At 43.4% G+C, this 23,274-nt stretch overlaps 1 protein-coding gene across 1 annotated transcript in view; it reads right to left on the bottom strand.

Annotated features, from left to right (window-relative positions):
- Positions 1-23,274, bottom strand: part of COL22A1 (collagen type XXII alpha 1 chain) — a 185,145-nt gene that overhangs the window by 33,779 nt on the left and 128,092 nt on the right. Inside the window, exons 27-42 of the mRNA XM_083516504.1 lie at positions 22,607-22,660; positions 21,943-21,996; positions 21,425-21,469; positions 21,043-21,105; positions 19,988-20,041; positions 17,468-17,509; positions 16,249-16,281; positions 14,038-14,091; positions 12,877-12,930; positions 10,125-10,178; positions 8,088-8,141; positions 6,892-6,945; positions 6,346-6,450; positions 4,516-4,560; positions 4,328-4,405; positions 2,241-2,276 (exon numbers count right to left, since the gene is read on the bottom strand). Of these exons, the coding sequence (XP_083372630.1) occupies positions 2,241-2,276; positions 4,328-4,405; positions 4,516-4,560; positions 6,346-6,450; positions 6,892-6,945; positions 8,088-8,141; positions 10,125-10,178; positions 12,877-12,930; positions 14,038-14,091; positions 16,249-16,281; positions 17,468-17,509; positions 19,988-20,041; positions 21,043-21,105; positions 21,425-21,469; positions 21,943-21,996; positions 22,607-22,660 (879 nt within the window). The remainder of the gene's footprint in view (positions 1-2,240; positions 2,277-4,327; positions 4,406-4,515; positions 4,561-6,345; positions 6,451-6,891; positions 6,946-8,087; positions 8,142-10,124; positions 10,179-12,876; positions 12,931-14,037; positions 14,092-16,248; positions 16,282-17,467; positions 17,510-19,987; positions 20,042-21,042; positions 21,106-21,424; positions 21,470-21,942; positions 21,997-22,606; positions 22,661-23,274) is intronic.

The raw sequence follows: 23,274 nt of genomic DNA, 5'->3' as shown, positions 1-23,274 counted from the left end.
TAAAAGTTAAAGGACCCTTGGATTGTTACGTCCAGTCAAAGGTGACTATGGGGTGTGACACTTAAAGGTAAAGGTAAAGGTACCCCTGCCCGAACGGGCCAGTCTTGACAGACTCTGGGGTTTGTGCGCCCATCTCACATCTATAGGCCGGGGGCCAGCGCTGTCCGGAGACACTTCTGGGTCACGTGGCCAGCGTGACAACGCTGCATCTGGCGAGCCAGCGCAGCACACGGAACGCCGTTTACCTTCCCGCTGGTAAGCGGTACCTATTTATCTACTTGCACCCAGGGGTGCTTTCGAACTGCTAGGTTGGCAGGCGCTGGGACCGAGCAGCAGGAGCGCACCCCGCCGCGGGGATTCGAACCGCCGACCTTTCGATCGGCAAGCCCTAGGCGCTGAGGCTTTTACCCACAGCGCCACCCGCGTCCCGTTATCTCACTTTTAAGGCTGATGGAGCCAGCGTTTGTCCACAGACAGCTTTCCGGGTCATGTGGCCGGTATGACTAAACCGCTTCTGGCACAACGGAACACCATGAAGGAAACCAGAACACACAGAAATGCCATTTATCTTCCCACCACAGTGGTACCTATTTATCTACCTGCACTGGCATGCTTTTGAACTGCAGGAGCTGGGGCAGAGCAATGGGAGCTCACCCCGTCGTGGGGATTTGAACAGCTGACCTTCTGATTGGAAAGCCCAAGAGGCTCAGTGGTTTAGACCACAGTGCCACCCGCGTCTCTTTCTTTAAAAGAGTGAATGACTACCTCACCATGTCATGTCAAATCACAATTTTTTTGTGTGTGAAGTATTCCTGGAACATAAAGTCGCCTCCACCTTGGGTGCCTTGAGATTATCTCCTTCCCAAATCTGAGCCAAAAGTTATTCCTTCACTGTGAAGGTGTACAGATCATATAACTGGGATCAGAATGATTGAGGTTGCCATTGCTTTGTTCCTGCAGGACGACTCGGACTTGTTATTGCAATTTGATCAAGCTGGCAGCTGCAAGCTAATTTCCTGATTATAATCTGCACCATGTCCTCAAGTGACATTAGCTCTTCATCTTCAGTGTGTGCTTGACATGATATAATTCATTTTCTCTCTTCTGCTGATCACATGGAATTGGGAGGTTTGCCTAAAAAGAGGACTTCTACCTGCACAAATGCCATTTCTTCCCAGTACGTTTCCGAGCACAATTCAAAGTGTTGGTGCTGACTGTTAAAGCCCTAAACGGCCTCGGTCCTATATATCTGAAAGAGCGTCTCCACCCGCATCGTTCTGCCCAGACACTGAGGTTTAGCTCTGAGGGCCTTCTGGCGGTTCCCTCACTGCGAGAAGTCAAGTTACAGGGAACCAGGCAGAAGCCCTTTTCGGTGGTGGCACCTGCCCTGTGGAACACCCTCCCACCAGACGTCAAAGAGAAGAACAACTACAAGACTTTTAGAAGACATCCTAAGGTGGCCCTGTTTAGGGAAGCTTTTAGAAGAAGAAGAAGAAGAGTTTGGATTTGATATCCCGCCTTTCACTCCCACAGAGTCTCAAAGCGGCTAACATTCTCCTTTCCCTTCCTCCCCCACAACAAACACTCTGTGAGGTGAGTGGGGCTGAGAGACTTCAAAGAAGTGTGACTGGCCCAAGGTCACCCAGCAGCTGCATGTGGAGGAGCGAAGACGCGAACCCGGTTCCCCAGATTACGAGACTACCGCTCTTAACCACTACACCACGCTGGCTCTCTTGTATTTTAATTTTTGGTTGGAAGCCACCCAGAGTGGCTGGGGAAACCCAGCCAGATGGGCGGGGTATAAATAAATAAATTATTATTATTATTATTATTATTATTATTATTATTATTATTATCCCCCACCCCCTGAAATTGGCCTTGGAAAGCCCCCAGACTACAGGGAGAGGGGAGAGGGCACCATTATATCCACCAAACTGTAATGCTTGAACACAGAGAATTGTTGCAAAAAGCATGACAATGAATTCCACCAATAGAAGTTCAGAGTTGGAAGGGATCCTGGATGTTATCTCATCCAACTGCCTGCTCAATGCAGGGAGATTGTGGACTCTCCTTCCTTGGAGGTTTTCAAGCAGAGGTTGGATGGCCATCTGTCTTGGATGCTTTAGCTCAGATTCCTGTATCGCAGGGGGTTGGACTAGATGACCCTCGTTGTCCCTTCCAACTCTACAGTTCTGTGATTCTATGACACAACCTGTGCATACTTAAAAGACATACTGTACCGATGGGCCTTTATCTCCAGGTGGTCCTGAGGGGCCCTGAAAAAAACACAAGGAAGAAAGAAAGGCATTGTGAGTTTTGATCACATTAGTTGTCATTCAAATAGAGGGAGCTATTTGCCCCCCACACACACACACACTCCCAGTCACTCAGAAAATTAGTCACAGGAGGATTGATCTTAACCAATCTCAGCCTACTCAACGTTTGTGAATTCTGACTCTTTTATTCTGTAAAAGTGTATTTTATTCTGTTAATCTTTAATCTTGCACTTCTTTGTTTTAATCTTTCTTTGCTTTAATCTTTGCTTTAATTTCTTTGCTTTAATCTTTAATCTTGCACTTCTTTGTTTGCTTCTTTTGTTGCAAATCATCCTGAGGTTCTGAATGCACTGAAGGTATAGGATAAAAATGAGCATAACATTTTTTAAAAAAAAAAACACACAACCATAATTAATTTGGTTAACTTGAACATAATATTAACCATCGAGATTTTCATACACTATTATTTATCCTGATATAGTTCCTTGAGTCTTTTAAAAGAACAAATTGAGGTTTAAAAACAAAAGCCGCCACTATCATTTCCTTTTATTTTCATAATATCCTTATGCTAAGAAAACCCATTTTACTTAATCCCTCCCAGTGGAGACAGTGCAATGTTGGGTTAAGACCTCGAAGGCCAGGGTTTAAATCTCCACTCAGTCATGAAACTGATTGAGTGACATTTGGACCGGTCACAAACTCTCAGCCTAATCCACTTTGCAGGGATGTTGTACAGTGGTACCTCAGGTTAAGTACTTAATTCGTTCTGGAGGTCTGTTCTTAACCTGAAACTGTTCTTAACCTGAAGCACCACTTTAGCTAATGGGGCCTCCCGCTGCCACACGATTTCTGTTCTCATCCTGAAGCAAAGTTCTTAACCTGAGGTACTATTTTTGGGTTAGCGGAGTCTGTAACCTGAAGCGTCTGTAACCTGAAGCATATGTAACCCGAGGTACCACTGTAATGGCAAAATAGAGATGGGGAGAACCAAGCTTCTGGGATACCAACAGCTGTCCAGCAACACTAGGTGCTGCTGCCAGCTCTGCACCCACTGCCGACGCAGAGGCAGACTTTGGGCTCTCTAATGTCAGCGGTACTCTGTGTGACAGTGAAATTTGGTGCCCTCAGCTCTCCTGCTCCATTCTGCAACCCTGTTGTGGTGCCCTCTGTGGGATGTGAAACACATAGCAGTCAAGGACAACGTTCCTCGAATGGACATGCTAGGGCAGGCATAGGCAAACTTGGCCCTCCAGATGTTTGGGACTCTAACTTCCGTGATCCCTAGCTAATAGGACCAGTGGTCAGGGATGATGGAAATTGTAGTCCCAAAACATCTGGAGGGGCAAGTTTGCCTATGCCTGTGCTAGGGGGTGCTTTGTATCAGCCAGGAGAAAACTTCCTGTTTCCTCCTGAGCTGGGAAAAAAACCTCCTCTGCATGTGACTAGATGTGGGTGTGGCCTAATCTGGGTAGAGGAGCACACCTCCTTCTTTTGCTCTCTCGTCTCCATTTTGTTTTTCTACGTGTTAGCAGAAGTGACTGTCGGCAGTCACTTGGGACTAACTCCCTTATGGGATAATTCCACATTTATATATATACTTTTGTAACCTAAGTCTGCCTTCAGGGATCCAACTGTGAACTGAATAAATGTGAGTAAATTACTTTTATATAGACTTTAACAAGATTGCCGTGTCTATTCTTTTTAAGAGGGACAAGAAGGGATCTTACCAGGAATCTTATATGGAGAGGCTCCCACGAGCCTGCAACAATCAAACCGCTGTGCGTTTAAAGGGGAATGTTTAAACTCTGCTAATATATAGAACTTGCTAATGCAAGTTAGGAAGGATATCATCAAACAATATATCCTCTCCTGCCTCCCTGAAAATTCCCACACCCTCTGCAGTGCAGTGCCCAGTCCCGCCACAATGGATGCAACACCTTAAAACCACCTCTGGCAGGTGGCTCAGATCATACAAGTCCTACAGCCCAAGGAGCCATTGACAAATATTTGTGTTGTATCATAGGCCAGAGGGCAGCATGCTTGGTACTTACTGGTGGTCCAGAAAGTCCGATGCCTGGTACCCCCCTATCTCCTGGCTGACCTGGAACTCCAGGAGCCCCTCGATCTCCCTATGAGAGAGAAAATATAAGAGTTAGGCCTCCTCAAGAATGTCCATTTGGGAAGATCTAACACTATTGTAATGATCAAATGCAACAGAATGGCAAGAATAAGCACTCACCTTCTGCCCAAAGGGTCCAGGCAAACCCGGTGGTCCTCTTTCTCCCTAGAAATAGATGGAACTATAAAGTAAATGTCACCAACTGAGAAAGATGAAAATGTCTAAGAAACCAGTCTTCAGAAAAGGAAAATGGCGCCTACAACTATCACATTGTTCTTCTTAGAGATAGCAAAACTCAGTTATGTTCCCTGGTGATTATATAATGAAGATTATAATAATTATTCTTTACCCAGAACCCAGAAGTGTAGGGGGGAGGACTATTTAAACTGGATGCAGAAGTACATTCCAACAGCAGACTACGATTGCCCTAAAATGTTATTACTCAAGTGTGTGAGGATCACAAGATTCATATGTGAGCAAAAATTTAAAAGGACTAGCGGGTGAGAAAGATGGATAATTAAAAAAGCCTGATATTGTTTAGGGGAAGCAATTCAGAATATCAGATGTGCTGGTATATTATAAAAGAAACAGAATTTTCAGGTTAGGGGAAGCAATTCAGAATATCAGATGTGCTGGTATATTATAAAAGAAACAGAATTTTCAGGTGTGGAGGTCTTCACCCAGGAAATTGTTTCAGCTCTGTCACTTGCAGGTAGCTGCAAATTAAGATGCAAAATTGCTTGACAAAGACTATATACTGGACTTTCCAACCTGGTGCTCCAGATGTTTCCAACTGCGGTTCCCATCAGACCCAGACAGGATGACCAATGGTCAGGGATGATGGGAGATCACAAGGCCCCAGTTGGAGAAGGTTGCAATATACGTAAAAGGGGCCATTTTGCTCAGTCACTGTTTGGAACCAAGCAGGACTTGCTAATGAACTCTTTTCTGTGGTGCCACTTGACTTTATTTGTTATTTTGAGGACACAACAGGCAATGGCCTGTAAAAGCCATGAATTATTCAAGTGCATATTACTGCACCAAGGAAGGAATTGCCTGACCTCTTTGGGAAAGGAGGCAGAAAGTTTGTTGAGTTGCACATCCAAGGTTTCTGGTCCCTCAACTGCTCAAGGCTCCTTTTAGCAATTGTGAACATGTAGCCTTTTCCTGCTTCCTTTGATTATCCTACTATAAAGGTCCAGAGTTCTGAGGTTAGAGACACTTAATAAATTCTTTCCTTCCAAATTTCAGACTGGTTTTTATAGGCTGCAATCCTATACACACATACTACAGAGTAAGCCCCATTGAATGCAGTTGATCTCACTGCAGAGTCAACATCCATAGGATTCCATCATGAATTACCAGTGCCTTATTTTGCATAAAGTACTTAGTTGGCAAGCTGCCATTTCCCCACATTTAAGTTTGGACTTCTGCTAAACTGTAGTTCATGGGGCTGATTTCTGCTTTCCTTATGGGATCACACACACCAAAGAAAAAGAAAATCTTGGACTACAGCTCCTACCATTCCTGACCACCCAGAATGGGGCTGAGGGGAATTGCTGTCCAACAACATCTGCCCACCCAGCCCCCTATCTCAGAGGTTAGCAGTGTGCACAAGTATATATGTTCATTGAATAAATCACTGTGAAAACAGGAATGTTGATGCCATTGCACAATACTTATCAACAATGGGTTTTTTTGGTACTGTTTCATAACGTGCTTTTGAAAAGAGAGAGATGCGAACTGAAAATTGCAGAAAACTATACGTGTATCTATTTCCAAATTGATTTTTGAAACTTTCCCAGTTCATCCTAAAGACAAGGCATGGAATACTAAGCAGAAGAACAGGATGATGATCGACAGAACAAAAAGAAATGGAGCAAGAGACATTCACTCAGTCCTAAATTGTTAACTACTTGGTTGCGCATGCAGTTTACAAGTGAGACTTACTCTATCGCCATCTCGACCCTTGCCGGGTAATCCAGGTTCTCCAACACCTCCTGGCTCACCTGTAGGCCCAGGTGCTCCTGGCTTCCCTTCTTTTCCAGGATCTCCCTGCAAAAGATATGACTGTGGGATAACCAGCCTCATATAACCAGTATGCTTAAGTATAATTAATGCATGAAGGGGTTAAAATCATAGAGTAAGCTGTCCTGCCAGGCTTAGCTCACCTTGGGGAGGGACTAGGTAATCAAGCCTTTGTTCTGCTTTCAGTCTACCTGAGAAGCTCAGCATGTAAAGAAATCTCAGCTGGTTGTTCCAAGCTCAGACTGCATGGCTTTCACAAGCCTTTCTTGAGTTCCTTCACCAATAATATAGAAACTTTCACCACTTTGGAATGAAACTAAGTTTTACTGTCTGTGCAGCATTTTCTGAATGCTGTATGGAATAACACATGAACCTGACATTTGGAGAATTTGTAAGTAAACCAAACATGTGGTCTCTTTCTATAGAGACGCTTTGGACAGGCATGTTTTCCAGAAAGCAGTTTTGTACCTTTTCTCCTTTGGGGCCATCATTTCCAGGTCGGCCAGGATCTCCGGGTACACCCTGTAGAGAAAAATAAAATGGACCAGTTAGCCTTCTGTGGTAGGAAGATATACGGGAAATCATTGAGAGAATTCATGTAGTATGATATTGCTTTAACTATATAGTGTGAATGCGATCTTGCTTTCTCTCATTTCTTGCATTTTTCTCATTTTAAATTTGGTTCCCCACATGTCTACCTAAGTTAGATTTTTTTTAAAGTCCTTATAAAATTCCTTACTATTTTAATATGAATTTCTCCTAATACAGTGGTGCCTCGCAAGACGAAAAGAATCCGTTCTGTGATTCTCTTCGTCTAGCGGTTTTTTTCGTCTTGCGAAGCAAGCCCATTGAAGGATTAGCGGATTAGCGCTATTAGCGCTATTAGAGGCTTTTAGCGGCTTATCTGCTGATCAGATCAGCTGATAAGCGGCTTAGCGCTATTAGCGCTATTAGCGGCTTATCTGCTGATTGGATCAGCTGATAAGCAGCTTAGTGGCTTAGAAAAGGGGGGGAAGGGAAAAAAAAACCAGCAGGAACTCGCAAGACATTGTTCTCTTGCGAAGCAAGCCCATAGGAGATTCGTTTTGCGAAGCACCTCCAAAACGGAAAACTCTTTCGTCTAGCGAGTTTTCCGTCTTGCGAGGCATTCGTCTTGCGGGGCACCACTGTACACATCTTTTTCCAAAGCAATTACACCTAATATACCACATATTGTATGCTATCTTCAGTAATATATAGGGAAGTTTTTAATGTTTTATGTCTTACTGTGATTAAATTTGTTGGAAGCCGCCCAGAGTGGTTGGGGTAGCCCAGTCAGATGGGAAGCATATAAATATATTTTATTTTATTTTTGTATTTGACTGAATATGCACATCCTTATACACATTACTTGGCTGGAGTATTGCAAAATCTGAAGAAGCGCAGATTTTGAAGGATGACTGTGTTTCGGTCCACACATTGTTTCCTGCATTGCAGGGGGTTGGAATACATGACCCCTGGGGTCTTTTCCAACTCCACAATTCTATGATTCTATGAAGTGCAAATGAGGGAGATTCGCCTTTAAATGCCACCTGAACTGAATCTTCCCCTCATTCCTAATCACTATCCAAATTCCCTTGCTATTCAGGATATACCCAGAGCTGATGGTTATGCCTAATACATACCACATTTCCAGGCAAGCCTCGTGGCCCTGGGGGGCCTGCAGGTCCGGGAGCACCCTTTTGAAATAAGAAAAAAATATATATTTATAATCCAAATTTGGTATAAAATGAATCCTATTGCCAGGTTCAGTACAAAGTGCACTTGCTATTTGAAATGAATTTTCTACAGACTGAAAATGCATTGAAAACACAGTGAAAATGTAGACTGGGATAAATTTTGATTTTCAAATAAAATTTTGATTTTCAAATTAAAAATGTTCATCTTAAATGAGGGAGAACCTTTCGGATCAGCTCTAGTCGGGGGGGGGGGGAGAGTGGGACATGGAGGAAAAGCATTTGCCATTAGTCGTAGCTTGGTTTTCGAACACGTTGGCACTCAGACAATTTGGCTCATGAACACCGCAAACCCATAAGTTAGCGTTCCGGTTTGTGAATGTTTTCCGGAAGCTGAACGTCCGGCATGGCTTCCACAGCTTCCAACTGAGGGCAGGAAGCTCCTGCAGCCAATCGCAATCCGCACCTTGGTTTCTGAACCGTTTCAGAAGTCGAACGGACACCAGGAATGGATTATGTTTGACAACCAAGGTACGACTGTATAGAAAGAAACAATTCAAAGAAACAATGGCATACAAGTTCAAAACATTACAGCCACCAGTCAATTCCAAAGTGACTGCTATTTACTAAAAATAATCACATTTCTATTTAGCCTCCCACCCCAGCACATGTCAAACAATGTACCTTAAAACACAACTGCAAAGGGAACAGTGTTAAAACAATGGCCAGAGAAACATTCAACTAAAAGACTTTCTGAACAGGCATGTTTTAACAACAACAAAAACCACAGTGTCGGGCCCTGCTGCATCTCACCAGGCAAAGCATTCCATGGGATAGGGGCCACCACATAGGAGGCCCTGCTTCAAGCAGTATTCCGCCACACTTCATTAAGGCCGAGGAAGGCTTTAGACATTGAATGGAGCATGAAAGAAGGAATATATGGAAGAAGGAAGTCCTTAAGGTACCCAGGTCCCAAGCCATTTAGATATCATGCACAGTAGCGCACTGCTTCATCCTGGGAGAAAGTTGACTTGATGGGATTTCACCATGTCAAAATAATATGAATTGGCCCATTGTCTAATCCAGCATAAACTTCCCTGGGATAAGCCCTCTTGAAATGAATGGGAGCTCGACCCAGATCCTGCTTATTTCAGTGGGGATTTGGGTAGGAGGTCCCCACTAGACTGGGCCCAGCAACTTTTCTGTGGGGGGAAACACTTGCTTGAACTGCCTGAGAACTGAATTTCATTTGAGTGGGGCTACCTTTGAAGGTGACCCGGAAACTGCAATTAATCCCAAATGCGGCAGCTAGACTGGTGACTGGGAGTGGCCGCCGGGACCCCATAACACCGGTTCTGAGAGATCTGCATTGGCTCCCAGTACGTTTCTGAGCACAATTCAAAGTGTTGGTGCTGACCTTTAAAGCCCTAAATGGCCTCGGTCCTGTATACCTGAAGGAGCGTCTCCACCCCCATCGTTCTGCCCGGATGCTGAGGTCCAGCGCCAAGGGCCTTCTGGTGGTTCCCTCATTGCGAGAAGTGAGGTTACAGGGAAACAGAAAGAGGGCCTTCTCGGTAGTGGCACCCACACTGTGGAACGCCCTCCCTTCAGATGTGAAGGAAATAAGCAGGTATCCTATCTTTAAAAGACATCTGAAGGCAGCCCTGTTTAGGGAAGTGTTTAATATTTAATTCTGTATTGTTTTTAACACTCGATTGGGAGCCGCCCAGAGTGGCTGGTTAAACTCAGCCAGATGGGTGGGGTATAAATAATAAATTAATTATTATTATTATTATTATTATTATTATTATTATTATTATTATTATTGAATTTGGAGCAAGGTGACTCCTACTGTTTGGATGACTCAACACCTCCTCTCCGCCAGCAGAGTGTCTCAAGGGAAGTTGCTCGTATGTAACAGATGAATTTCTAACGCTCTTTTGACTATCTAGCAAAAAGAGTTTCTAAAGCAGAGCAAATACTTACAATCTCTCCTGGTGATCCAGGGCCCCCTGGTGCCCCTTCCTGGCCCTTCATACCCTACAGATACAAGAAAACAAGGGTTCAGTCTGATGGGAGAAGGGACCAAGTTGTTCGGAGAGCCAGGCAAAACAAAAGCAGCCGGCTCAGAAAGCAGGTGCTAAGACAGCTGCTAAACCTGCTCCCCTAACAAAGGACATAGTTTCCATTTCAATTCACGGAAAAGATAATAAACCCTGATCATTTAACTGAGCTGCACAAGGCAGCTGATTAAGGCCTCATCATCGGAGCCCATGAAATAAGGTCCCCCTCTATGGATGCCAGATTCAACAAGGAGCTTTTACCGACTGTCAATAACAGAATTGGCTCACCCAGTTCCATGTCAACCGAGTCTCCCTTCTTCCTCTCTCCTTGAATGGGGAAGCTCACCATATCGAAACAAGATAGCTGATTTAAATTTAGCTGCAAGCCAATTGCAAGTGACCGATAACTACCTTCTGGGCTGCAGGTGTGGTGAGAGTTGAAAACAAGTTTCAATATGTGCTACTGAGAGTGTAAATGAGCTGGAAACACTACCAAACTTTGAGAAAGGAATGGAATTTTTCAGGCCCAAGAAGCAGCACCACAAGATTCAAAGCAGAAAATCAAAGTACTGTACTGTCTTAGACATAGCCCTACAATCTGCTAAAGAGAGATTCCAGCAGCTACAACAAGATACAGTAATTCCCCATTTGGCTTTCTGTGTAATATATACGGTATCAACCCAAAAATCTACTGAAGACATGCTTAAGGCTGCAAGAATTCGAAAAAATCATTGGAACACAATGGAAACAAAGATATTGATGCTGAAGATCTGGGCTGTGAACATACAGCAAAAGCATAAAGACTTACAAAATGTGTGTTGCCACAAGGAGTAAAGGTAAAGGTAAAGGTAAAGGTAAAGGGACCCCTGACTGTTAGGTCCAGTTGTGGCCGACTCTGGGGTTGTGGCGCTCATCTCGCTTTATTGGCTGAGGGAGATGGCGTACAGCTTCCAGGTCATGTGTCCAGCATGACTAAGCCGCTTCTGGCAAACCAGAGCAGCGCACAGAAACACTGTTTACCTTCCTGCTGGAGCTTTACCTATTTATCTACTTGCACTTTGACATGCTTTCGAACTGCTAGGTTGGCAGGAGCAGGGACCGAGCAACGGGAGCTCACCCCGTCGCAGGGATTCGGACCGCTGACCTTCTGATCGGCAAGTCCTAGGCTCTGTGGTTTAACCCACAGCGCCACCCGTGTCCCTGCCACAAGGAGTACTTCTCTTCATACTAGAACAAAAACTCCCGGATAATGCAGCTAATGTTTTTTATCGCTCGAAGGATGTTCCCCACACTTCCAATGTCAGTGGCAACAGGTGAACACAGTTTCTCAAAGCTCAAACTTATAACAACTTACATAAGCTCAACAACCCTGCAAAAGAGACTTAGTTGGCTTGGCAACTGTATCAACTGATTATGCCCAAGCATCAGCACTTGACCTGAAGGAATTGGGGGCAATTGCAAAGAAAATGGCATGCAAAGTGAGATTTTGATGTGCCTGAAATGAAAACTTTCAAGAGGTTGAAGCTTTAACATCAAAATTCACAAGGTTATTCAAAACGATTGGAGTGCTAAAACGTTTTCTGCTGTAGTTGAGAAAGGTTGCGTGGCAAGACCCTCAAGCCGACCCCCCATTAGGATAAATAAATTCACATGGACACGGATATTTTGTTTAAGTTTTTTGGGCAAAAAATTGGCCACAACTTTATTGATTACAGGAATGAGAGCGGTATTGGCTTAGGCAATGGTAAGACTATATCTGACTCTTGTCTGCTTTGCAGGAAGTCCATAAGGGTAAACCACCCAAAGGGAAATTGCTTCGGGGGAACCCGCCTGCATCTCCCCTGGTGTTCCCAGAGGCCTGGCCTGGCCCTCACCCTTCAAGCGGACTTCGGACAGGATCCAGTCCCTGGATTCCTTTAACGGAATACCCTTGAAACTGGAGGGGCAGGCATTGACCGACCTCCCCTCCCCTATTCACCATAAGCTAAAGCCTAACCGCCAAACCTTACAAAGTTGTGCCGATTGCTAAGAGGTAGGCAAAAACCAAGTGGCCAGTGCCAATTTGCCAAATGGAAAAAATTCCTACCCGGTCCCCGACTTAAGCCGGGCAACCAACCAACGTCCAAAGCAAGGCCAAAGGATCTAAATGAAAGGGAGGGTAGGCGGGTGTTCAGCCACGCGAAGCAGGAGCCTGGCACACGTCACACGGCTGCTTTTATACTTTCCCCCACTATCACCCTTTGAAATGATTGGGCAATAGACCTGGGTGATTGAGGTGCCACCCTGGCGTAAGTGTGATTGCTCCACCCATGCCAGGGTGGGGGGGGGGCAGGTTGAGAGCCTGCCTGCATCCAGGACCATCTATTAAGATGACCCCATTTATAAAAAAAATAGCCGTGTTCCTTATCCCTGCATTTTCTTGCAGTTTCAAGTGTTGTGCTTTCTTTCTTTTTAATATAGAAGACACCTGTTTTTGAAAATTGAAATTAGCAAAATAAAATAAAATAAAATGGGGGTGGGCACAACCAGTTAGCCTTGCCGAGAGTGCAAAATAGCCTGGAACCAGCGCTGCTCTAACAAAAAAAAATATCAAAAAATCAAAAGAAGCAGAATTACGACTTTCACACATGAGCTGCTTTGCTACTTATTAATGAGATCCAGCTTTTCTGGCTTACCGGTGGCCCTGCAGGTCCCTGAAGCCCCATTTTACCAGGAATGCCACGTTCTCCCTGTTGGAAGGAAAGGAGAAAGGTAAAAAACCATAAATGTTCCTCGTTATATATGCGATTTTTCTCAAGGGAAATTAAGTATCATGTTAGGCCCATGGAAACGATACAGAGATCAAGCAGTAGCCTCCTCTTTTTTAAGTGCCACAAATCAAGTTAGAAAAAACGTAAAGGCCTCATTCTTCCTAATTGCATTTAAAACCTCAGTAATTCATTAGGATTCTAACATCTCGAGTTGCACACAGGGATGGACTGAGCAGCCTAATTTTGTCCTGGCGCTCGGTTGTAGGTCTGCCCAAAAAGTCCACGTTGAAATTGCAAAGGGTTTGCATGCATTCTTGTAAACACAAAAGCCCGTTTTTATGTAAAATATGCACAAGGTTTTTCAGTGCATTTATCTGCAAAATATGCACCATGAACACAGATTTTAAGTAAGATACACATTTTTGTGCACAGAGAAACTTCATTGCAGAATCCAGAAAAGTGCATAATATGTCTGGGACGTGTTCCCATCTGTGTGAAAATTCAGGGGTGCCTCCTCCATCCATAGTGTGAATTAATAAGTCATTTCTTAGCTGGGACTGGGAAGAAGAACATAGGGGGGAAAGGAGGTAATAGAGGCTAGTTATCAAGGAACAATGAGAGCAAAGGGGCAGGAAATTAATAATAATAATAATAATAATAATAATAATAATAATAATAATAATAATAATAAATGGGAGATGAAAAACCTGCCTGTGAAGCTGTCCCTTTCTCCCAGCTACCTGATGTTGTATACAGACCTCATGAAGACTAGAAACTTCATATACAAATTTAAAGTTGATGCAATAAGCAATGTGCACCTGCACACATTTTGCAGCTTTTAGTAGGCATACAGATACACAGCTCCCATAATCACAGGAATAATGTCAAATCGACATCTTGCATAATGAGTCAGAAGGAGGGAGATGTCTACAAAAGTCACATCCCATCAGTTCTTCTGTTCAGGTGACTCCCAGGTTTTCCCTCCGCTGAACAAACATTTGTAGCATGCCCCACAACAGAAATAGCTCTTTTCAACCTTTTGATGTACTTATAGCAAGCAAAGCGAGAAGATTACAATGTGCTTACGGGTTCACCTCTTTCTCCACGGTCACCTTTTTCACCTGGTAGCCCTTGTTCTCCCTGGGAACAAAAAGTATGAGAATGTTTGTGAGGTCCACACTTACGAGAGCGGTGGGTGCAAATCCCTTTGTGCACAATGGTCAACCTTCCATGTGCAGCACAGCGATGCAACTTCTGTGTGGCAAGTGTTCGTGAAAATTCATCTAAGTGCATTTATTTTCTGCCAATATGCATCTTTTCTTTTTGCAAAGCAATTGCACGGTAAAGGTAAAGGGACCCCTGACCATTAAGTCCAGTCGCGGACAACTCTAGGATTGCACGCTCATCTCACTTTCAGGCCGAGGGAGCCGGCGTTTGTCCGCAAACAGCTTCCGGGTCACGTGGCCAGCATGACTAAGCCACTTCTGGCGAAGCCAGAGCAGCGCACGGAAACGATGTTTACCTTCCAAGCTGGAGCGGAACCTATTTATCTACTTGCACTTTGACATGCTTTCGAACTGCTAGGTTGGCAGGAGCAGGGACTGAGCAATGGGAGCTCACTCCGTCGCAGGGATTCGAACCACCAACCTTCTGATCGGCAAGCCCTAGGCTCTGTGGTTTAGACCACATTGCCACCCGTGTCCAATTGCACTGTAATGCAGTATAATTTTATGTTATTTGTTTATTTCTGCTTCTTTTCCATGCAACCTTTAACATAATATATGCATTCATGGACAGGGTACTTGGCTGGAGGACTAAATTGCAAAATTCAGATAAGTTTGAATTTTGAGTGATGGTTTTGGTTCTTGTATTGTTTCAGAACTGCAAGTTAGGCAAGTTTCTATTTAAATGTCAATTGAACTGAATCTTTCTCCCATCACTAGCCACAGCTCAGTGGTAATCACATCTCTGCTTTGAATTCAGAAGGTCCCCGGTTCCATCCCTGGTATCTATAGGCGGGGAAGGGAATGTCTGCAGCCTGAAGATCTGGAGGACCAATGGTCTGACTCAGAACAGGGCAGTTCTCTATATTCCTATGCTGATTAATAGGACTGAATCCTAAGGCAGATGTGAGCATTAGATTTGAAGAGAGCATCAGTTCTGCATGAAGACTCTCTGCTGCCTCCTAGTGGATGAAAGAAAGATGACAGCGCAGTACAAGCGACTATGATAATGAACTTCTCTCTTCAGTTTACCGATTCAAATTGCTCATTTGGGAAAATATTAATAAAGTCGTTTCAAGCTTGCAACCCCATCTTAAACAACCAAATTGCTCCAAGTGCAACGCTGAGGGTTAATTAAATTAAAGGGAAGGATATTATTTAATAACTGCAAATGCAGGCCACTGTCGCCATGGAAACGCAGGCTGCCAATTAATCTCCGGAAGCTTGTGTGATATTCTCTCCTTTTAGTTGTTTGATTGCACAGTTTGATCTGTGTTTTCAGGTGGGTTGAAAAGAGCTGCGGAAAAGACACAGCTTCAGTTTGCTAAAAAAGAAACAAAGACCAAAACACCGGAAATAAGTAGGCTTGCCAAGCGCAGTACGAAGCCAAACCTTCCTGCCATACACTGCATAGAAACCTTTGTGAACCTGGTTCCCTCTGGCTGATTGAGTGCAACAACAGAAGTATAGTGTCCAGATCAATGGAAGTGATAGTACCACTCTACACTGTGGGTTAAACCACAGAGCCTTGGACTTGCCAATCAGAAGGTCAGCAGTTCGAATCCCCGTGACGGGGTGAGCTCCTGTTGCTTGGTCCCTGCTCCTGCCAACCTAGCAGTTCGAAGCACGTCAAAGTGCAAGTAGATAAATAAGTACCGCTCTGGCGGGAAGGTAAACGGCATTTCCGTGCACTGCTCTGGTTCGCCAGAAGCAGTTTAGTCATGCTGGCCACATGACCCGGAAGCTGTATGCCAGCTCCTTCAGCCAATAAAGCGAGATGAGCGCCGCAACCCCAGAGTCGGCAACGACTGGACCTAATGGTCAGGGGCCCCTTTACCTTTATTCTGCAATGGTCAGACCACACATAGAACTGTGGCAGGGATGGAAAGAGTTAAATACCCCTCCTTTCTTGCTGCAGTCCTGGTCCCAACTACCCACCCACCCTTCAGCAGATGCTATTTGCAAGTGGTATTAAACCACATGTTTGATGTTTTGTGTAGCAGCCTGTCCTTAACGGCACAACGGCTTTAATTTACCAGAGCGACAAGGCAGAAGAATCAGGCGTGACACTTACAGGGCGACTGGGATGCGGAGTAAACAGGGAAGTCTAGAAAGAGAACAAAGAAAACAAAATGAGATTTCTGCAAAAGAAAAAAAAAATGTATCAATGCTTACATTTTGATGGTAACAAATGGATAATGATTTGTGATCTCTGCTAACTTTGGAAATCAACCTATGGTTCAAGAAAACAGCACAAAGTAAGGATTTTGTGCATCAGCGTGCACCTTTGTTATTACAGTGGTACCTCGGGTTACATACGCTTCAGGTTACAGACGCTTCAGGTTACAGACTCCACTAACCTAGAAATAGTACCTCGGGTTAAGATCTTTGCTTCAGGATGAGAACGGAATTTGTGCTCCGGCAGCGCAGCGGCAGCGGGAGGCCCCATTAGCTAAAGTAGTGTTTCAGGTTAAGAACAATTTCAGATTGAGAACGGATCTCCAGAACAAATTAAGTTCTTAACCCAAGGTACCACTGTACTATTATTTAAAATTCTGTAATCATTAATACTATCAAAGTGGATTACAATAATTCCTATATACATTGGTACCTTGGTTTAAGAACAGCCCTGTTTAAGAATGATTCAGTTTACAAACGCCACAAACCCAGAAGTAGTGTCCCGGTTTGCAAACTTTACCTCGGTCTAAGAACAGAATCTGAATGGTGGAAGGGCACCGGCGGCAGGAGGCTTCATTAGGGAAAGCTCACCTCGGCTTAAGAATGGTTTCGGTTTAAGAACGGACTTCCGGAACAGATTAAGTTTGTAAACCGAGGTACCACTGTATAATAAAAACACATACATTTTTAAAATCGCAGATTACCAACTAATCACCATGGAAATATATATTCTAAATTGCCTGCATATACCTGGTGGAATAGAAGAAAAAAAATCAGCAAGCATTTAAAGGTTGAAACCGGAAGGTGTCTGCTGAAAGAATATTCTACATCAGAAGCTTTGTTCCTTTTTGATGTCAAATGCGCCTTGCCAACTTGGAGGACAACCATCGACAACTCCTGCAGTTATCTCAGTGATCGAGCTGAGATAATAAGCACTTAGGCAGTCCCTCAGCACCACCGCTTCCGGAGACTGCAGCACAAAAAACCACTGCATGTCTCTTACAAGGTAGCAGTCCCTCTCCAAACTGCCAAAAATGGTATTAGACTAATTCCCTTTACAGCCCACTTCATTGCCATTTCTGGGCTCTTTAAAAAAAATAAAAAATGCTACTTACTGTCCCTGGTAAGCCTGGGGGACCAGCAGGACCGACATCTCCCTAGAAAAGTAAGCAGAGGTTTAGGGTGTAAAAGTAGGAAACTGACACACAGATCAAAATCCATTCCTGTGGATAAATGTGTGTATGTTTATTCAAAGCCTGCCAAGGAGTCAAATTCATTTTGTTGTCTTTCTAAGTAATTTGTGAAAAGTTCCTATTCTTCTTTAAAGTCACAGTTGTCCTTATCTCGCAGTTTGTACGTCAATTTAGCCAATTCTGCATAGCTCATCAGTTTCTTTGTCGGGTGTAATGTGTATGGGTTGCTCGTGCGTAAGTTGCCGCCTCTCCAGGCTTTGTTGCCTTGCTAAACCTTTCAGTCTGGGCAGCCCTTCACTTCGTGGCTGCCTCAGTCGCTAGCAGAATCCGTCAGTGGGCGTTTCTTAAATCTTTTCCAACATAAAAGTTGTTTGACACCCAGTCTCCTCCTACTCTCTCTGCGTGGAAGTCTTCTGCACAGGGTGGGTGTGGGTAGCGGAGGACCCGTGCTCTTCCAGCTGGTGTCCCGTAAAGAGTCCTGGAGCCCTCTCGCCGATTCCCCCATCAGCCCCTCTATATCCCTGGTGTTGCGCTGATTTGCTTCCCCATCTGCGGAGCTGCCTCTCTCCCTGCTGGGCCCATCTCCAGCATCATTTGAGAGCCTTCCCTCCGCCTCTAGCTCCGATGTCAGTTCCCTGACATCGGGGTTTCCTCATTCTTCCATCCTTGTGCTATCAAGACTCTTGCCACTGTTGTAGCATACATAAATAAATTCTTTGTTTTCCTTGGCAGGTCTTGTCCTACAATCTCTAACAGAAATGCTTCTGGTTTGTTTGTTTTTTTAAATGTCATTTTAAACATTTTCTTCAATTCATTATATATCATTTCCCAATTTTTTAAAACTTCTCGTCCCTTCCTTTTCTTTACAATTCCAACATATGTTTGACCTGGTTTTGTACATTTTTGCTATCTGTACTAGTGATATATACCATCTATACATCATTTTCATATAGTTTTCTTTCAAAAGGGAACAGTCACACTGACAAACAGCTCAAAACCAATTCCTGTGGGATACAACCACTCCAGTCTAGCTCATCAGAGAGGACATTTGTTCAGATTAGGCCCATACTAGACAGGGTGTTAATCAAACCATTGAATGGTTTTGAAAAATAATAGGTAGTGAAAATTGAAGGTTTTTTTCCCTCCTGGAGCAAAGAGCATGTCCCTCCTCCAGTTTGGATTAGGACCACAGTGGGGCCAAGATTGAAAGCTCATCTACCTTCATCTTAAAGAATTCTCCAGCTCCAAGGAAGATCTCAGGGCCTAAACATGGAATATCTTTAAGAAGATGGAGTAAATGTTGATTTCTGCCCTTTTATTATGTTATTCCTGAGCTCAGCTTTGTTTTTGTAATGCTGGCTAATATCTTAGAATTTTACCCAATGCTTTTAAGTCCTTTTTTTGTGAGGGTGTTGGGTTAATGTCCTTTGAAGACCATATTGGCAAAACCTATTGGTGTTTTGCAACTTTCTGAGTAGTTGCAGGACCTTAGCCAGACCTAGCAGAGTAAACGCAGAGTTCACGATAGCAATTGGCAACTTGGCTGCAGACAGGATGGACGAAGCAGGAACCAGGAACTTGTAGTTAGGTGTTTATTATATACAGTGGACTACTTACAGGAACAGAACAGAACACGGATCTTTAGCTAGCTCTCTCATACACGACTCACAACTCCTACATTCAAACGCGTACTAACACACATTCCAGTTAGTAGGCCATTAATCATTATTCCCGTGAGAGAGCTTGACCAATCATGGAGCTGTCTCCATGCCTCTGTATCACCAGGCAGACTTACTCCTCCACATTGCCTTGGCTGTCTGCCAAAACCTAATTGACTCTGTATGAGTAGCTGCACGTATTCAGATTCCCAACAGACCAGACCATCCAAGTGTCCCTATTTTCCAGGGACGTCCCGGATTTAGAGAAGCTGTCCCGGTTTCTGATTTGATCCCGCAATGTCCCACTTTTTCTATTCATTTGAGAAATGTTGGAGGGTATGGAAGATTAGACCCATCTTTGGGGTATGTGTTTTGGATAAAACTGATGGATGGAAGGGGGCTGGGCTGTTTAGCAACATTCCCATTATGTTACACTCCAGCAAGTCTATGAAATTACTCAAAATGTCCCCTGAGTAGCCAGCCATTTTAAAACGTTTTTGCTTTAAAATGTTTTTATTGCATTGGACACCACACTGATGTGTTGTTGTTTTGGGGGGTGTTACATAAATACATTTATAAATAAATAACTAAACAGTACAAGAATTAACACAAAGAATGCAAACAATGGTTCAAAGACCAGATCTTCCTTGTCCCTCTCCTGAGCTTACTCAGTTATACTCTAGCAAGTTCCTTCATCCAAAATCTTACCCTTCTCCTTATTGTTGGCCAATGTCACATTACAAATATTTCATAAACATAAAATCCCTCAAATGTTAAAATTCACCTTGTCACCTCTTTCACCTTTGAAACCAGGGAGTCCAGATCTTCCCTTTTCACCCTGCAAAGGAACAGAAGAAAATGCAGTTGTTGCTGTTGTTGTTGTTTTTATCGCTATTTTTTATTGTGTTGAGTAGCAAAGACATTTTCTGTCAGAGTAAACAAAAACAAAAGTCGCTACGTATTTGCTGCCGCAATATAAATGGCCAACTGGTGGCAGTAAATTCAACATTCAGATGGAAAGTTCTTCAACTGCAGCACTGACAGTCAATCAAGAGGAAGACAGCAAACATTAAAAAGCCACCATTTTCTTGGCTTCGACTGCTGCATTCTAGGTTGTGGGAGAGAGTAAGGATAGCCCAAATAAATTTAATATGGAGCTCTCCTTTTCTTCAAGGTCCAATCCAGACTAAACACCTCAAAATGGCATAGCTATGAAAGAATATTCTTTCATATGTGGTGGACCTGCAAAAGGGTAAAAGAGTATTGGGAAACAATTCATAATGAATTGAAAAAAATGTTGAAAAGCACTTTTCCAAAAAATAAATAAATCCCAGAGTCCTTTTTGTTGGGGATAATTCAGATGAAAATTCCCAGGTGTCTAGAAAGGCTATTTGTGTATGTCACTACTGCAGCTTGTGTTTCATTAGCCCCCAAATGGAAAACGAGAGAGGTCCCAGCTAAAGAAGAATGGCAACTTAAACTGATGGAATATACACAGCTTGTGGACCTAACATATAGAATAAGAGAACAAGAAGAACATACTTTTAAAGAAGATTGGAAAATGTTTATTGAATATCTGGGGGGAAAATGTGTTCACTTGAAAATGTTGGCAGCATTAAGATAAATTCAACAGTGTAAATAAGTTTTGATGGATGTGATAATGGAATACTGAATGGGTGAGTTTATGAAAAATATGAAAGGGTTTATGTTATGCAAAATGAACCATGGAAAGAGAAGAAGGGAAGTCATTGATATTTTAAGGTTGTTCAAATGAATATTCTAAATTGTAAAAGAGAAAATTTAATAAAAATCACACACACACACACACACACGGCATACCTGATCTCCTTTCTCTCCTCTCTGTCCCGGCAAACCAGGTGAGCCTGGGAGGCCAGCTTCACCCTATGATGGACGAAAAAAAGAGTATTGGAACCAGCTCATGGAGAGATTGCTTCTGCCAAACCCCACCTTGCAGGATCTGACATCACTCTCTTTTCAGACATCCACATGCTGAGCTTCTGGACAAATTCTATGGGGACTCCAGTTAAAAATGTTGTGGAAATCACAATGGATTCTGTAAAATGCCTTGAAGGGGTCCTTGCTTCAGTAACAGAAACAACTTTCCAGAAGGCCCTGCCTCCAATAGCTGCAGCTCTAGAACGAAGTTGCTCTAATCTGGCTTTGTTGTTCCCATGGTTTGAAGGGATTTTTTTCTACTTACCCTCTCTCCCACTAGTCCAGGGCGTCCAGGCTCTCCTGTTTCACCCTAGGGGGAAAAAGTGAAATCAAATAAACAGGTTTACCCAGGGCAGCCAATTTCTCCCATTTCTTAAAATTCCATTTCACTTTTAAGCAAAAGCTTGCAGAATGATAAGAACGATGAGTTGTTCTTGGTTCCATTCTCTGTTGCGGAAGAGCCCGCAACAACAACCAGTTGAAGATACTGCAGTAATTTTAGGACCTAATAATAATAATAATAATAATTTGGGATGTCTCAGCCAACTATATGCCAGCATAAGTTGCTCATCCCAGGTCAACTTGCTGAGCCAAGGCAAATTTAAGTCCTTTGGGGGGTGGGACCAGCGAACAGGGGGGTGTTTCGTTCAACCCAAGCCTGGAGTTAGTTACTTCTGACTGGATCATGAGAGCAGAGCAGATGATAATAAATGCAGCCGACATCAGCTGCAAGAAATGGTGTTTTTTGTTGTTGTTGTTGTTGTTGTTGTTGTTGTTGTTTACCTTCAGACCAATTTTCCCGGGAAATCCTTCTTCTCCCCTTTCTCCACGTTCTCCCTGTAGGCCATGCAAGCAAAAGTCAGCAAAATAAACAGATGTGTTTGAATAAACATCCAGCATAAGAGCTTACCAACATTGCTGTAGAATAAAAATTATTGACTGATGGAAGAACTCCCCCCCCCCCCAGTGTTTCTTGTGGGAGTGGAGAAGGTTTATTGGAGCAGGTGGGAAGGAGTCACCCACCACCCATTCCAACAACAAAAAATAAGGTGTGGGGGAATAAAGAGGTAATCCTATAGCAGGATCCAAAAGAATATGAAGGTCAGGATGCAGTAGATCTATGGTAAAAAGGTAAAAGTAAAGGAAATCTAGCAAAGAATGCTATTTTATTTCTTTATTTCTTTAATTATATTTATATCCCAATTCTATCTACCAAGGAGCTCAAGGTGGTCTACATGGTTCTCCTCCTCCTCATTTCAACCTCACATGAACCCTCTGAGGTAGGTTAGGCTAAGAGATGGTGGCGTGCCCCAGTGAGCTTCATGGCAGAGTGGGAATTAGAACTCTGGTCTACCAGCTCATAGTCCAACACTCTGACCATCACACCAGAGGCTTGTCTTCCCTCTGCCAGGGATAGGCAAAGCAACTTTACACCAGCTTCACTTACTTTTGAGCCAGGCAGCCCAGGTAAGCCATCCAGGCCAGGTTTCCCAGGTAAACCCTAAAAAGAGAGAGGGAACAAAACTTAGATAAATGCAGCATAGCCAGGAGAAACAATAGTAACCCACAAATCCAAAATAAAAGAAATGGAGAAATGCAGGTGATTTTTGTAAGACATGAAAACCATCATAGATTAGACTAAGGCCACACATTCATGCCATACATTATAAAGCACTCCCTACTCCTTTCAAAGAGCTACAATTGAACATGTTTAGGAGGATCACATTTTGCATTAATGAGGTAGCTTTAACAGAGTAATCTTAGGAAAGACCACTAGATGTCAGCCATGCCAAAGGTACAAGTAAAACAAACCACACACACACACACATATACAAAGCAAAACTTTTATGAAGGTTTGCATTCTATTAAGTTCTAGGGAAGTACACCAAATAAAATATTCTATTTGAACCTCACTCTGGCTGTTCAAAAAGCTAGTTGATTCAATGGCTGTTGGGGGCATTATCCACTCCACCTAGGGTCTGATTTGGAACCTCACATTAAAAAAAAAACCAAGGTTTTCTCTGGTGATTTGAAGGGGAAACAAATTGCTTGTGTTTTTTAAACTTGCAAGAAAATTCCATGAAATTTGATGGTATGCCACACCTTTTTAGGTAT

Source organism: Podarcis liolepis (genome assembly GCF_965112155.1).
Source record: "Podarcis liolepis genome assembly, chromosome: 8".
Classification (NCBI taxonomy): domain Eukaryota; kingdom Metazoa; phylum Chordata; class Lepidosauria; order Squamata; family Lacertidae; genus Podarcis; species Podarcis liolepis.
This window is presented reverse-complemented; position numbering and strand designations above follow the sequence as displayed.